At 54.1% G+C, this 16,601-nt stretch overlaps 4 protein-coding genes across 4 annotated transcripts; 2 read left to right on the plus strand and 2 right to left on the minus strand.

The window, feature by feature from the left end:
• Positions 1-395: 395 nt before the first annotated feature.
• On the plus strand, positions 396-8,226 carry BDW47DRAFT_115143 (MCM-domain-containing protein; the record flags this gene model as incomplete). The annotated part of the gene is made up of 8 exons (XM_024814765.1): positions 396-3,848; positions 3,879-4,454; positions 5,090-5,137; positions 5,459-5,505; positions 5,562-5,664; positions 5,725-5,988; positions 6,046-8,078; positions 8,190-8,226. The coding sequence occupies 8 exons, from the start codon at positions 396-398 to the stop codon at positions 8,224-8,226; spliced, it is 6,561 nt and encodes a 2,186-aa protein (XP_024675943.1).
• Positions 8,227-8,867: 641 nt separating this feature from the next.
• On the minus strand, positions 8,868-10,808 carry BDW47DRAFT_98819 (Spo7-like protein). Its single transcript, XM_024820735.1, has one exon. It carries the CDS (start codon positions 10,575-10,577, stop codon positions 9,198-9,200), a length of 1,380 nt encoding a protein of 459 aa, XP_024675944.1. The 5' UTR covers positions 10,578-10,808; the 3' UTR covers positions 8,868-9,197.
• A 209-nt stretch (positions 10,809-11,017) lies between these two features.
• BDW47DRAFT_98820 (putative alpha/beta hydrolase) lies at positions 11,018-13,639 on the plus strand. The gene is made up of 2 exons (XM_024820736.1): positions 11,018-11,564; positions 11,628-13,639. Exons 1-2 carry the CDS (start codon positions 11,403-11,405, stop codon positions 13,188-13,190), a joined length of 1,725 nt encoding a protein of 574 aa, XP_024675945.1. The 5' UTR covers positions 11,018-11,402; the 3' UTR covers positions 13,191-13,639.
• A 146-nt stretch (positions 13,640-13,785) lies between these two features.
• On the minus strand, positions 13,786-15,150 carry BDW47DRAFT_98822 (uncharacterized protein). The gene is made up of 4 exons (XM_024820737.1): positions 15,056-15,150; positions 14,227-15,000; positions 13,878-14,170; positions 13,786-13,827 (listed from the first exon to the last, which is right to left on the minus strand). Exons 2-3 carry the CDS (start codon positions 14,816-14,818, stop codon positions 14,127-14,129), a joined length of 636 nt encoding a protein of 211 aa, XP_024675946.1. The 5' UTR covers positions 14,819-15,000; positions 15,056-15,150; the 3' UTR covers positions 13,786-13,827; positions 13,878-14,126.
• Between the last annotated feature and the right edge of the window lie 1,451 nt (positions 15,151-16,601).

A 16,601-nucleotide genomic window follows, 5' to 3' on the forward strand; every position in this document is an offset into this window, starting at 1 on the left:
TACTTTTCTATCATCCCGAGCTAAACTGCCTGTCCTGCCAAATTTTTGCTCCTTTGGTTGAAAACAACGCGCTTTGTCGCCCACTCTCTCTATCTTTCTGTTTCTTGTTGCTGACACGGTTGAATTCGTCGGATAGAGCTTCGATTGTTCAGCCAATTTTTTTTCCGCCCCCCCCTCCTGTCTGACGATCTTGCGAGCTTCCTATTCCCCTCCCACGGTTCACTCCGCATCCGTACGTTTTTCTTTCCGCTCCCCCCCCCCGATCGGGATCGTCTGCGGTTGGAGCCTGGAACTGACATGGGGTTTCACTTGACCCAATTGAAGCTATAGGAAACGATATGCTATCGGGCTTCGTCGATTTTCGGTGATATCAGGGTTTGGCGCCGCATCGTTTGATGGTAATGCTGGAACGAGCCGCGGGATGCCTTGAGAGCGCGGGCCGGCGTTTCTTTCGGGATTCGAATGGCGCCATTCGAGGCTCAAGGTCGTTGTCGTTTAATTTGGGGAATTGCAGCGGGACTGGTGTGGAGGGCTCCCACAGTCCCCTGGCCGCCTTGTCGACGAACTCCCACCGAATCTCGAGTCCTTCAAACGCCACTTCCCGTGGGAACAGACCCCCGACGGATACGCGGTCTCCGTTTCTCGAGTTCCTCTACCCACCACATACCCAGGATTTTGCTGTGACTTGCCTGCTACGATCCCCGAAGCGACTGGGCCCCCGACGGAGAAGACGAAGTATCCCAGGGCTTCCCAAAAGTTATACTACCGCGGCGACGAGCCTTGATCGTGTCGACGGAGAGGGCACGTGGGGCCATGGCGTCGACACCCAGGCGGAGGATGGAATAGCTCGAACGCCCGCTGACAACCACCTTACCGAGCTACTATCCGATCACAAGACAAAGGACTACGACCGCGCCTGGTCACTCTACCTGACTGCCGGCCAACCCGTTGCTGCAAAGGTGGCTCTCATGAAATATTTATGTTCGTCCGGAAGAGAACTTGACAATGAACGGATTGGCCGCCTGTTTGAAAGCATCGATGAGAAATCGCGGTCCCCCAGAATCTACCTGTGGATGGCCAAATCCTACTGGTCGGTTGGGAGTCCCTTGGAAGTGACACGAATATGCAAGCAAGCCGTGGATCAAGGTTCCGACGCCCTCTGTTTCAACTTTGCGGTAACGACTTTTTCGAAGCATGACCACTGGGATCTACTACAAGAGCTGTGGCCTTTACGGCCGCCGTCCTTTACCAGTACATTGTGGAGGTATATCCTCCGCAATATACGTTATTCAGAGCTGGCAACCGTCATGCTTCACCTCTCCGAATATCTGCGGGGGCAGGGCCGTAAAGCTCCAGCGCGCGGCTTTGCTCACTTTTGTCTCGACCAGCTCGTCAATACTCGTGGCTTTGTCGAGAACACTGCGACAGAGCCCACTCTACTGGTCTTGCGAAGCTACAGGGAGTTAGGGCTGCTGACCCCGACACATTACTTCGACCTTATTAGAAAGCTGGACATGTCGAGTGCCCGGCTGACTATCGAAAGGGCCCTCGTTGTCTATCGCAATTTTCGTTGGCTAATGCCCGGCCAAAAGCCCCCCCGAAGTCTTCTACTCCGACTGATACAACGCCGCCGCCGTCTCGGGACGACTTCCGGCGTTGAATACCTATTAGGAGAAATTGTCCATTTCCATGGAAAGCCAACCGAGGACGCATACCGACAAGCGCTGCTTGCATTTTCGCGAGCGGGAGACGTGGCTACCGTTCACCAACTTTTTGAGAGATTCCTTTCGGATCATGGGAACCCGCGGAGCCGAAAGCTCGTCACTCCGCTCCTTCATGTCCATGCAAGGGTTGGAAACGTGCAGGAAACGCAGCGCCAGTTTGATAGGGTCTCACACGAATTCGGTCTCGTACCAAACACAGTGTGCTGGAACACGCTGCTTGCCGCCCATGCCAGATCTGGTGATCTCCGCGGAGCCTTTGCCATCTTGAAGAAGATGATCGATCAAGGATTGGAGCTTGATCCCCATACCGTGGGCACTCTGATGGGGCATTGCGCCAAGAAAGGCGACATCGATAGCATTCAGCACCTGCTCGTCCTAGCCAGAAAACACCGGGTAAGGGTCACCGCTCCTATGATCGACACGATTGTGGAGGCCTACTGCGCCGAGGGAAAACTGGATCTGGCTGAGGGCATCGCGGAGTCGACTCTGAGTTTGACCATTCGAGGTTCGCGGACCAGGATGTGGAATGTGCTTCTGTGGAACCATGCCTACCGACTGGACCTGGGAGCCATGTCCAGGATTCGCTCGCGTATGGATGAGGTAGGCATAGACCCCGATGAAATGACCTATGCCGCTCTCATCCTCAGTCTGTCTCTCATTGGACGACCAGATGCGGCGCGTCGCATCTTGAGGACCCTTCATCGAAGCCGTTACATCCACGTCACAGAGTTCCATTACGCAATCATCTTACATGGCTACGTGAAAGAACGCAATCGCGACATGGTGAACGTCATCTTCCATGAGATCCAAGAACGCTTCGGTCGGGCTGGATTGAGCTCGAGACTCCTCGTACTCAAAAGCCAGCTCCAGCGGGATTTGGACTCCCGAGCGGAAGAGGGCGAAGCCGGCGAAGCGTCTCGTATGCGGCTCCAACATGCCGAGAAATTCTTCAAAGAAACGATCGCCGAATTCGATTCGAGCGAGTTGGCGACCACAGAGCCCCAGCCGGGTGGGGCCAAACAGGCAGTCAGTATGGCTTTCCCCGGCATATACTATGAGTATATCATCAATGCGTATGGCACGAGAGGTGCCCACGAACGCGTGAAGAGCTTGTTTGACGAGTATACCCGCTACCTGCCGCCTCCGGGGCCCCTGAAGAACGTGGAAGACGTAGCCCCTTTTCGCTTTTTGTCAATTCTCATGGTCACGCATCTGAAGGCGGGGCAATTCAACGAAGTCGAACGTTGCTGGAAAATGGCTTTCCCGCGGGCTATCAAGCTAGCCAGTCGTCCAAACATTGAGCAATGGCTTTCTGGTCAGCTGCCGACTGCCGGTGCCACTGACTCTTCCAGTCCATCTGTTCCCACTAGCGGAATGGAGCAGGACACCTCACCCAGTTCCATTGCTTCACAGAAGGACGGGTCACCGAAAAACCCGATTCTGCCCGCGTGCCGATTCATGATCTCTCGGCCCTTGGATCTATACATGCGGTCCCTGGCTTATAGAAACCAGACCCACCGGATATACCAAGTCGTGGCCGAGGTGCAGGCGGCGGGGTTCACTCTGACAACCTATGACTGGTCCACGTACGTCCAGGTCCTTGCCGCTTCCGAAAAGATTTCCGACCAGCTCCATGCGTTCGCTGTGTTTGAAAGCAAGTTCATGCCCAATTTCCCCGGATGGAGGTATCTGCACCGGGGGTATGGTCTGAAACCGAAACACGCGCCTTCAACCACTGTCGCCATTGAAAATCCGAAGAACATACTCCCAATCCATCTCCTGGGCAAACGCGGCAGACGGTACTGGAGCAAGATCCAGCCCGACTTTCTGCAACCCACCTACGTGTCTATGGTTTACCTGGCCGCATCTCTGTTCCGATTCCGGGAAAGGAGTGTCGTCCACGGAGGGGATGACCTGGAAAAGCTTTACGAAGTGGCACCACAGACCGTCCGCGCCGCCAGCGACATGCCCTACATACGTGAAAAGTTCCAAGGCGTTTTGCTCCGGCGTCGCCAGGGACGACACGACGTAAAGGGTAACGCGGACCGCAAACCTTTCGTGTGGACCGGTGGCGTTCTCGGAACCGGCGGCGAAGCCCGGCTTGACTCGAGCTCCGAGAAACTCGTGAAGCGGGCTATGCCTGAAGTGAACCAGCCTCCACCTGCTGCTTCAGATGACACATCGCCCGAGGCACCGCTTATTACAGACGAAGACGATACTGCGCTCTCAGACATCGACTTCGTTCCCCCGCCAACAGAAAGGGTCCTCGACCCTCGGCAGGAACACGATCTCGACATCGAAACCCGTCTGACATACGGTGATAATGACGAGTACTATGACGACGAGGAAGTCCAGAAGTCTCTTGCTGCACCTGCTGACGACGACGAATTTCTGGATGACGGATTTCTCGGCGAGGAAAATGATGAGTCTGATGCTTTGCCTACTGAGGAGGATGATTTCGAGGACAATTCCTTCGACAAGGAAGACGCTATGTCTGCTGATGAGGGCTATTTGTCGTATGATGAAGATCCCACTGAGGGAGAGCGGAAGTCTCATGCTATGGCTGCAGACGAGGGCCGTTCATTGTATGATGGATTGGCCGGCGATGAGCGACTTCAGCAATCGGGTGCTACGTCTACGGACCAAGATGCTGTGGACGACTATAAGTCCATGGGCGAGCACAAGCCCGTCGACGACGAAGCACACGAACAGACTCGCTCAGCTCTCAAGGTCTAAAGGATCTTTCGAATGAATTCTCGGGCTGCGCATCACAGCGCGTGTCAGTTGACGAAGACGGTGACCCATGGTCGCACGATGAGCAAGAGCGACATGATGGAAGTGCGCACAGGAGGACGTGGCAGGAGCTCTATAAAGAGAGAGCCGGGGTAAAGAAGGTTGAGCGGATCACCATGTAACATGTAACCCTGTATATAGATATTGACTGTACCATAAATCGCATATGTATACATAGAATCACCTATTCTGCAAAATTAACAAGTCAGGAGTTGAAGCCGTAGCCTGTAGTCTGCATCTGCCTCAGGCAAGCTGTAAAACACGTGCCCCGGAACAAGCTGACTCATCCCACTCGCGTCGCGTCTCCATCAAGACCCACGCGTTTCAATTCTACCCGATTGGGACAGCGCGTTTCTTTCACTTTGAAGATTGATTCGACCAACACCGCTTCCGCATCCCACTCAGTGTCTTGGTCAAAAGCATCACCACCCCCGCATGGTCTTCTCCAATTGAGGAATATATCCCAAATTATCACGACTACTGTCAAGTCCAGGTGTTTTTTTTTGTTATTATTTTTCAATCATATTATAACATCGCACTGCGAAAAACCGACACCATGAGCGAGCGTGAAGAGGTCAATCAGGACCAGGTGCGCGCAGCTATCGAGTTTCTCGATCCTGGTATGTCTATTATATCGCGTGGGGGAGGATAGAGAAGAAAAGACAGAGAAGGAGTGAGAGAAAATAGCTAACTCTATCACTTTTCACCAGCCGATGCCAGAGCGCGAAGGTTCGTCGAGATCCAACTTTTATTTATTCCATCCCTTTCTCCCCGGGACCCAGAAAACGACCGAGAGAAACGATGTGTCTGACTAGCGATAAAGTTACCGAGCCGATATTGTGTTGATGCTGAATCGAGGGTTACGCCGTTTAGTGGTATGTGGTTTCTGTGTTTTCGGGCATTGAGAAGGGATGGGTCGCTAATTGATATTGGCTGTTTAGGTCAGCGTCGATGAGATCCGCGCGCATAATCGGGACATGGCGGATAGGTAGGATATCATGGAATTGGAGATAGGGTTGCAGATGGCTGATAATTGGAATATAGCCTGCTTAAAACCCCGTTTGAGATGTCCCTCGCCTTTGACAAGGCCTTGAAGAAAGTCATTGAGATGCTGGATCGGCCGGCGCGGGAAAAGGCTGACGATGTGGTATGTGCGCTCGATTGGGAGAAGAAACAGGTGTACTCCTGCAGATGCTGACGAGGACAGAACTACTACTGTGCGTATGTGGGAGCGTTTGGCGAGTTCTCTTGCAATCCCCGCACGTTGACGTCCACCCATCTGAACCGCATGATCTCCCTCGAGGGAATCGTAACCAAGTGTGCTCTGGTCCGACCCAAGGTGATTCAGAGTGTGCACTATGTTGAGCAGAAGCAGAGGTTCCTTGCGAGGAAGTACCGTGATCAGACGATGACTGCCAGTGGAGTCACGAATTTGAACGTTTATCCCCAGGAGGACGACGAGAAGAATCCGGTGAGTGAAGCGCTTTCTAGGGCTACTGACAGTAGCTAACATGGGACCTCTGTCCAGCTTATTACTGAATATGGGTATTCGTCGTACATGGACCACCAAACCATCTCGATCCAAGAAATGCCTGAGAGAGCACCAGCCGGTCAGCTGCCTCGAAGCGTGGACGTGATTTTGGATGATGACTTGGTGGACCGGGCCAAACCTGGCGACCGGATCCAGTTGGTCGGAATCTACCGTTCTCTCGGGAACAGGGGCGCTGGTTCTGGATCTTCGACCTTCCGTACCCTTGTCATGGCGAACAACGTCATCCAGCTGTCCTCGAAGAACGGTGGAGGTATCGCCCAGGCCCCCATCACCGATACTGATATCCGAAACATCAACAAGATTGCGAAGAAGAAAAATGTCTTCGAGCTGCTGTCGCAGTCTCTTGCGCCCAGTATCTACGGGAATGACTACGTCAAGAGGGCGATCTTGCTCATGCTGCTTGGTGGTATGGAGAAGAACCTGGACAACGGTACGCACTTGCGTGGTGATATCAACATCCTCATGGTTGGTGATCCCTCGACCGCCAAGTCTCAGCTCCTCCGTTTCGTCCTGAACACCTCTCCCCTTGCTATCGCCACCACTGGTCGAGGCTCTTCCGGTGTCGGTCTGACAGCTGCCGTTACCTCTGACAAGGAGACGGGAGAGCGGAGGCTGGAGGCCGGTGCCATGGTTCTGGGTGATCGCGGTGTAGTCTGCATTGATGAGTTCGACAAGATGAGCGACGTCGACCGTGTGGCCATCCACGAAGTCATGGAACAGCAAACGGTGACGATTGCCAAGGCCGGTATTCACACCAGCTTGAACGCCCGCTGCAGCGTCCTCGCTGCTGCGAACCCGATCTACGGCCAATATGACCCCCACAAGGACCCTCACAAGAACATCGCTCTGCCGGACTCTCTTCTTTCGCGTTTCGATCTGCTCTTCGTTATGACCGACGACATCGAGGACGCTAAGGACAGGATGGTCTCCGAGCACGTGCTGCGTATGCATCGCTACCGCCAGCCTGGCCTGGAAGAGGGCGCGCCTGTCCGCGAACAGCAGCATCAAAACTTGGGCGTCGGCCTCGACGACGGCAACAGCCAGAACCAGCCCACGGAGGTGCACGAAAAGTTCAACGCGATGCTCCACGCCGGTATCGCCAACTCGAATCGAAACAAGAACAAGAACATCGAAGTCATCAGCATCCCTTTCATCAAGAAATACATCCAGTACGCCAAATCACGAGTCAAGCCCATTCTGACCAAGGGCGCCGCCGACCACATCGTCACCACGTACTCGGCCCTGCGAAACGACGAGCTCTCCGGCAACCAGCGCAGAACCTCGCCCATCACAGCCCGTACCCTGGAAACGCTGATCCGTCTATCCACCGCCCACGCCAAGTCCCGCCTGTCCAGCCGCGTCGACGAGAAGGACGCGAAGATGGCCGAGTCAATTCTGCGCTTCGCCATGTTCAAAGAAGTCGTTGAAGACGAGCGCCGCAAGCGCAGAAAGGTCAACACCTTCGACGAGGACTCCGAATCGAGCGCCTCCGACGACTCCGACGACGAGACCCCAGCCCAGCTCTCAAGCACCACCCCAAGATCAAGCGGCCGCACCGGCCTCCGGTCACACGCACCGACGACCACCCACTCCAGCGCGAATGATCCAGACGATGTACTCGACGACGAAGACCTATACGGCGCCAGCCCTCGCGGCCAGCGCCAACGCTCGAGCCAGACACAGACTCAGACACAGAGCCAGTCCCGGATGTCCGTGGCCTCGTCGCACCCCGCCTCGCAGCTCCTGGACTCCTCATCACAACCGTCTCAGACGGCCTCCGGCGGCCCCAGCCAAACACCTTCCCAGCCTATCCAAGCAGACCGTCTGGCCGTCTTCCGACAGGCTTTGGGTCCTCTGATGGGCACGCTGTTCAGCGGGAGCGACACCACCAACGTGGAGCCGCTTGTTGGCGCTGTCAACGCAGCAGTCCGGGCGTCAGCACAGCCTGCGTTCCAGCACGCGGAAGCCGTTGAGGCCTTGAAGGCTATGCACGATAGAAACGAGTTGATGTAAGATTTTACCTCCACCTAACTCTCTACCTCCCTATTTACCTACAACCTACCTATCTATCCCTCATCAACCGCCCAACCATTGACTAACTTTTTTTTTTCACACAACAGGTTCCTCGAAGACGACGACACCGTTTACCGAATTTAATAAGCCATCAACAAAAGAAAGAAAAGAACATGATACAACTATAAAGACAGACCGGTGGACGAATGACGGACGACCATTTCAATTATTACTTCTATTTTTCTTACATTTTTCCTGCAATCATGAATCTGTCTACACATACATGTCCATTACAGAAGACGGGGACTGGGACTGGGACTGGCGCTCGGAGTTTCATCGTTTGATTATCTGTCTTATCTGTTTGAGGAATCTCAGGCTTGCAATAGATGCAATCAATACAAGTGGCATATCTACTACTACCTACTTAGGTGCAAGAGTTATGAAATCATGCAGTGAATGGATCGCGGATAGTCTGGACGAGGGGCTGTGCTATATACTTCTTGCATACAAAATACACACACTCACACACTCACGCGAAGAAAGAGAGAGACAATAGACAAATACGCTGAATCTTTCATACTAGTATCTAAATCATATGAAGTGCTGGATTTAAACCTTAACCCTTGCGGCGGACATTTCCCCCGTTGCATATTACGTACATGGACATACACAAACATACATACATACATACATACATTATACAGCTCATCTTTCTGCTACGCTACTGTATGCCCTGACGGGCGAGATGCTTGTTGCTTTGATTAAGGGATGGTGGTGATGGTTTGTGACGTGCCATGCAAAATACGATAGAGACGCCTCTATCTGATCCTTGTTGGAGTGTCTGGTCTGTGTCTAATGCGGATAGCGAGATTTAAGATCGAAATGTGGGAGAGAAGATGATGCAAAGAAAAAGATGTAGGTAAAAGAGAGAAAAGAAGAAGATAAAAAGGGAAAAGAGATTAAAATGCACAGGAGCCCAATAGGAACAAGATAGCAACGAGATATCGCAACAAGACAGTCACGCCCAAATGTGTTAACGGGGTATAAGTTCAAGGAATATAGTAGGTTAAGTAGGTGTAGGATGGGAAGTAGAGACGACAGAATTAGATAAACAGTTAGGTTGAAAGAATAGTAGCGTCCTTGGGCTTCTCGCCCGGGGTTCCGACGAGGGAGGACTCGTCTGATGACAAGGACGGCGTGTGCACGCCCTCCCGGATCTGCGCCTGGGTGAGTGGAGACATGCCCCGGGAGATGGATTTGGAGTTCCGCTTCTTCCGGTGTGGCGGGGTGTGTTGTTGCTCCGGCGTGGACACGTTACTTCCGCGACGTGGACGGCCGCTGGCGGAGGACCGGGACGGGGGCCGGTCGTCGGGATCGACAGGGGTGGTGCTTCGCGAGGGCGTGCGGGAATGCGATTCCGAGCGCGTGCTGCGTCGGACGGGGGAGCCTTTGGAATCATGGTGGGCGTGTTTGGAGGCGTGGGAGTGGTGCTGAAGGTGCGGATGGTGGAGGGGCTTGTTGAGCGTGGCGGCCGCGAGTCGTCGTCGTTCCGACGCCCTCCTGCCAATCCACCAGAACCAGCCATGATCCTGCCGGGCCAGCTGGCGCTCCTTCTCACGGAGTCTCTCGCGGAGATGCGCACGACGCTCGTTTTCCTTCTCCCAGAAGTCGGTGCGGTAATCGTCCCAGTTGCCCCGGAACTCGGGGGAGAAGGACTTGGGCAGGAGAAGCAGCCGGATGTAGTCACCTCCTGGACTGAGGTCCTCCTCCACCAGGCCTGAGTCCGGCTCCATGTTGTAGGACGGTTGGAAGAACTGCCGACTACTCCGTTTTTCGGATGCCGGGCGGTCGATGTAATGGTAATCCCCGACGGACGATGGGAAGAAGGGGGACGATAGGGGAAACAGGAAGGACACGTAGGAGAACAGCTCCTGCCACCAAGGGCCTCGAATGACCACGATCTTGGTGTTCATGCCGCGCAGGCCGCGGTTGGCGATGGAGAGCCAGCGTCGAGGCCACCGGATTCCACGCTCCCACTGTCCGGTTCCCCAGACCAGCAGGGCCGTGACAACGCCCCCGAGCAGGGCGACCTTCTCGCCCGTTTCCACGACCCAGTAGACGGAGCCTCCTACCCCGCGGCCATCTTCGCGCGGGCGGAGAAACAGCGCATAGGCAAAATAGGCGATCCAGGAAGCCAGCAAGAGTAGGAAGAAGGTATTCTGACGGCGGCGTTCTCGCAGGGAAAGATATTGAGCGCGAAGAGACGTCTCCAGGACTAGCAGATTGAGGTAGATTTGGGGTGGGGAGGAAGGCAACGTGGACAGCGGGTCCGGGGTCGACGCATGTGGGAGGGAAGTCGGATGTTCAGGCGCATGGTCTTCAGCACCGGAGGACGGAGGCGTCGGCAAGAGTTCAGAGGGGGTTGAGGAAGGATTCAATCGGTTACTGGGAGTTGGAGACCCTTTGACCAGTTGGTCCAAACTGGGAGAAGCCATCACCGAGGACTTGTTCAAGGGAGACGAGAGGGAGATCGGGGATGGAGTTCGGGCGATCGTAAGGGGATTATCGTCTCGGAAGAATCAGGAAGAGGAGTCAATGGCCCTTGCGGCCCAATACCAAGTCAATGCATGAACATCGAAACGACAGGAGTGAATTGGTCGTCAGGAGGGAGGATTGAGAGGGAGAGAGAGCAGAGAGAGCGATGATGAAATGAAGTTGGAGAGAAGAAGTTGGAGAGGAAGAAGAGAGAGAGAGATTGGGTTGGTATGGGAGGTGTATTAACACGGATATTATGATGCAAACAGTGGACAACGATTGGTAATACAGATACCGCAGTATAATACCCGATCACCGTCATCGTTTCTTCTCTTTCTCTCTCTCTCTCTCTCTTTCTACTTCTTCTTCTCTTCTGTCTCTATACCTTTCCCTTCCATGCAATTGTCTCTCTTCCCTTTGATATCTCCCCTCCCTGGATGATCTCGTCATTCTTGCTATTTACGCCTCTTCCCTGACTATTTCCCTTGGTTTTACTCCATTCGCCACGGCGGTTTCCCATTGGACCGGGGTTAAACGGTGTTTATTACTTTTCCTCCGTCCGATCTGTCCCTTTCCACCGCTGCCTATTCTCATCGGTTTGATTTTTGATTTATAACGTGTCTCCTGTCTTGTTGCGCTTGAGTGACAGATCATCCCCTCTGTCACTCTGGTTCAACCGTGGCAAAGTGTCGACCGCGCGACTCCCCTCCTTGAGCTACCAGGTCTCCCGACCCTGGTCCACACGCTCCTTCACGATCCCTCGCCGCTTTACCTCTTCCCCGTCGATGACCTCTGAGTCGTTGAATTCCGGAGACGATCTGTCAGGTCAAGAGACCCCCATGTCGTCGCATCAAGAGGACGTCCCGCATGCCGCGCGCGGCACGGCCGCGACGCCGGCGCCTTCAGCGTGGTTTCCCCTCGGCTACCGAGAAGGCTTTAGTCAATGGGTATGTCCCTGATTTGCCAAACCACGTGTCAGAGTCACTGAGGTGGTATCTCTCAACATCCAGTGGGCGTGTCTCCCGGCCGCCGCAGCCGAGCATAAAGTGCTCTCCCACCTTCCCTACCTCCAGCAACAGCCCCCGACCCACCTGCAGACGGGCAAGACGGCCAGTACCCCCAGTGGCGGCCCCGGCAGCCTGCAGTCGGTCGACCAAAGCCAGCAGGGTGAGGTGTTGGCCAGCTCCTTCGACGACCCGTACGGCCCCCGTCTGTGGCGATCCAGCATGGTCGAGCTGGCGGGCAAGAATCGCGCCCTGAACGAGTTCTCCGTCGAGCGAGTCGGGGAAGAAGCCGACCAACACCTGGTCATGCTGCACGGGTACGGCGCCGGGCTGGGGTTTTTCTACAAGAACTTCGAGCCGCTGAGTCGGCTGAGAGGGTGGCAACTGCATGCGCTAGACCTACTCGGCATGGGCCGCAGCACACGGCCCGCCTTCCGCATCGATGCCAAGTCCCGTGAAGACGCCATCAAAGAGGCGGAGGACTGGTTCATCGACGCGTTAGAAGAGTGGCGCATCAAGCGCAAGATCGACCGGTTCACCCTGCTGGGCCACAGCCTGGGTGGCTACATGGCGGTGGCCTATGCGCTGAAGTACCCCGGCCGGCTGAACAAGCTCATCCTCGCCTCTCCCGTGGGCATCCCCGAAGACCCGAACGCCATGCAGGCGGATCTGCCCGAGCCCACCGAGTCCAGCTCCGTCAGCGATCCGGCCCAAGATCCCCCGCGCATCGCGCAGTCGGCCTCGGCCGTCCCCACGGAGCAACAAAAGGGCGACAACAACATCCTCCTCAAGGGCGCGCCCACCACCTCGCCCAACGACCCCCGCCCGCGCCGGATGGTGCCCAAGTGGTTCGCCTACCTGTGGGACGCCAACATCTCGCCCTTCACCCTGGTGCGATGGGCCGGCCCACTCGGCCCGCGCCTGGTGTCGGGGTGGACCTCTCGACGGTTCTCGCACCTCCCAGCGGACGAAGCCAAAGCGCTGCACGATTACTCGTACTCAATCTTCAGCCTACGCGGCAGCGGCGAGTACGCACTAGCATACATCCTCGCCCCAGGAGCCTTCGCGCGCAGCCCCCTGATCCGACGCATCCACGGCGTCGGCCGACAGCTTCAGCAGCAACAGAAACAGCAGAACGCATCCTCCTCACCCTCATCCTCATCCTCAACGACCCCCGCCCCCGCAGAAGTGACCGACCTATCCCCAGGCCGCGCATCCACCTCCTCCATCGCCTCAAACCCCATCTCCCAGCCACGCGACGCATCCTCCGTGCAGCCCGTCGAGCGCGAGAACGGCCTCCCGGTAGTCTTCATGTACGGCGACCACGACTGGATGGACGTGCGGGGCGGGATAGCAGCCAAGGCCAAGATGGAGGAAGAACGGCGTCGGGTGTTGCAAGACGCGACGCCTGAGCAACGGAGCGCTGACCGCGGCACCGCCAAGGTTGTCGTGATTCAACGCTCTGGACACCATGTTTACCTTGACGGGTGGGAAGAGTTCAATCGTGTCGTTTTGAAGGAGATGGAGGAAGTGGGCGCTTCGGAGAGGGCGAGGCGGTCTATGGATTAGGTGGGCTGATTTACCTTGCTTCGCTGGTGTAAAGAGTGAATGCGAAGGTGAATTCACACTTACTGACCCCCTATCTCAAGTGTATCTATTATTTGTTGTTGTTGTTCTTGTTGGTGTTGACGTTGGTGTTGACGCTGACGCTGTTGACGTTGTTGATGTTGACGTTGACAATGCGGTGTGCTGACGTTGGTGCTGACATTATTGTTGTCGTGATGGTGATGGTGTCGACGAAGCTGTTGTACTGTTTGGTTCCTCCCAGCGCACTCTCCCCCCAGAGTGATTTAGCCCACTGTCTTTTTCGTTTAATTTCCCCCTTTCTCCATTCTCCATTCTCTTTTCTCCTTTCTCCTTTCTCGTTTTCAAAGCCATGCATGATGTACATATATCATATCAGATAAGGTCATATCGATCGGATAGATAGACGTGAAATGAACAACGGTGTATACATATATTCTTTTCTGTTTTGTGTACGGCTTACCAGGATTCTACATGATATCCACTTTTTATATTACAGGTACTACGTAGCACCCAAGTAATGCATACGGATAATAAAGGAGTGAATGATCAATAAATTGTCTAGCGAGTCAAGGACAATAGCAAAACCAAGGGATATAATGATAGTATAAAAGACATAACCCTACACTTATGAGTGAAAGAATGAAAAAGACAGTGTCACGGTAATCATACCATTAGACAACGACCCCAAACCAGCTCAACTAGGAGGGCGTACACTGAGAGTCAACTCCTGGATTCCTCGTGAAACGGTTGCAAGCCGGTGATACAGACGGCCTTGCCGGAGGAGGAAATGTTCGAAAACTCGACTTTCCGTAGGCCTCCGCATTGCTCACCAGGGTTTTGAGGGGCTTTTGGTCGGCGCTCACTCGTCGAAGTGCACTAGGGCGGCGAAGGAAAAGCATTTCGGAACTTGAAGTTTCGCTACTTTCGCCAGGGTCGCTGGGTTCCTTGCTGCCATTGAATCTCTGCGGTCCGAGTGTTAAGTTCGGGTCTTCAAGTAGGAGTGCCGGGGTATTCTCACTGTTGCTGCGCTGCCTTGACTCGAGAATGGACCGGCGTTCTGAGCTCCTTGAGGGTTCAGAGGAAGATTCTTGATGCTGAGGTCGTTGTTGCGTCAACGCCCAGGGTCCTCTCGGCGCAGCAGGCTGCTCGTCATCTCCCTGAAAAGCGAGATCTCCGATGGAGGCGTCTTCACGGTTAGGTCGATGATTTGGTTCGTTGCTGCCGTCGAATCTCTGCAGTCCGTATCTCAAGTTCAGGTCTTCAAGCAGGCATGCAGGGGCATTCTCACTGTTTCTGCGCTGCTTTAACTCGAGAGTGAACATGGGTTCTGGACTGCTTGAAGGCTCAGAATTGGTTTTTTTGTGCTGCGCGTCATCTCCTTCAAGTGTGAAATCTCTGATGGAGCTGTCATAAAGGTTATTTCGTGGAGGATTTGCGTCTACCCCAGCTGAAGTATTGCTGTTTGATGCCTTGGCTTCCGAGTTATTCTTATCAAGGGTCTCAGACTTTGCTTTTTCGCTAGGAGCTTCGGCTCCTGGCTTGGATTTCAAGGCGCTATCTCTCTGGCTGGATATTGCGTCTTCCATGATTTTGAGGAGCAATTCGACCATTCGAGTTCGCAACTTCTTATCTGCATCGTTGGAGCTTTGTTGTGGGACGTCGTCCTTCGTAGGGGCCTGTTCAGGGTGCACTGGACGCTGGGAGCTGATGCCTTTACTATGGTCGATGGGGGTGAAACCAAGCAGACCGCGGGCACGACTGTCCCAAACGGCCTTGCTGCTTGAATAATCTCCTTTCGGAGCAGAGTCAGTGTCTAGAGCACCATGGTGGGGGGGTATTCGTCGTACGTTGATGGTCCCGTCCGGGAAGACTGCTGCCAACCAGAGGATTCCCACTGCCTGGAGGATTCCCACTGCCTGGAGAAGCACCATGGCTTGGGCGAGTACGACGGCCTGAAGGAGCATCACGGCCTGGAGGACTCCAAAGGCCTGTAGAAGTACCACCACCTGGAGGATTCCCACGCCCTGAAGGATTCCCGCGACCTGGAAGACTCCCACGACCTGGAGGATTCCAAGAGCCTGGAGGAGCACCACCGCCTGGAGGATTCCCACCTCCTGGAGGATTCCCACTCCCTGGAGGAGCACCACCGCCTGGAGGACCCCCATTGTCATCACTCGAAGAACTCCCACTGTTATCCTCCGAAGGATCCTCATCGTTATCATTTGAAGGATCAGTAGCATGCGGGAGGAAGCAGTTCCTGGAGGACTTGGGAGGCCTAGGAGGGGGCTGAGGGGGATCCGGTGCATAAGGGTGCTCCAATATGTAGATCCTGCGATATCGATCACTAGGGCTGAGATCTCTGCCGACAGGGGCCCACCTCCACAAGTCCCACCGGCGCCTAAAGACGGAGAACTCGACGCTCCTTGGGTCGTGGAAAAAGCGCCAGATCCATCCACGTTCGAGCGCAAAGAAACACCACCAGCACCAGAGGAAAAGGCAAATGGCGTCCAGCACACGGCAGACCAGTATAGCGATAAAGTGACTGCACACATTAGAAAGGAGGCCCCTGTATGATTGATTGAGGAGCGTTTCGGGAAACGTACTAAAAACGGCTTATGAAGTAATGCATGAAGGGATGCATGGCGTCTAAAAGGGACGGGGTATTGGTTTCTTGGTAGTTTGATTGATTGAAGATGAACGAGAGCTAAAGCGTGATGAAATGATAGAGTACCGGAGTATTTTGAACGAATGCTTTGCTTTTGAGTTGGATATCTGCGAAGACAGATGAAAGAAGTAGTTGACGGTATCTTCTGAACCGGTCCAGTGGCATCTCAAGCAGCAGGTTCTCAAGGTCTCTCAGAAGGCAAGAGCGCTGTCGGATGGAGTAAGCGTCACCAACAGACGTCGGTCCATGACCTTATTGGTACGGATCATTGGATGCAGACCTGGTATGAAGATGCAAAGCATGCGTTCTGGTCCATGGATATCAACTGAGTAGTAGAGAGTAGAGACCTATGTCTGTCGCATCAAACTAGTATCGGACAGTATAGCCGGTTTCATTGAAATAGATGAAAGTGGACAATGAAAAGCAGTAACAGCCATCAAGCCGTGAGAAAGAGAATTAATCATGTTGGGAGCACGCATTGGGAAGTCAAGATACTCTTTGGTTTGACATGGAGTAAGATGGAAAGAAGAGAAAAGGGACAAGAGAGCTGTATAATGTAGCCCTATAAGTCCATTCCATATTCACGATAGACCCTCCAACCAAGGGATTTATACTCTGGATATCATTTCCACCACGTGGATTGGAAGAAGTAGATTGTCCTAATAGAAAATAAACTATTAATTTAACTCTAATCAAGTAGAATCATACTCTCCATATATAGTTATAGT

The sequence above is a fragment of the Aspergillus candidus genome (genome assembly GCF_002847045.1).
Source record: "Aspergillus candidus strain CBS 102.13 unplaced genomic scaffold BDW47scaffold_3, whole genome shotgun sequence".
NCBI classification, from domain to species: domain Eukaryota; kingdom Fungi; phylum Ascomycota; class Eurotiomycetes; order Eurotiales; family Aspergillaceae; genus Aspergillus; species Aspergillus candidus.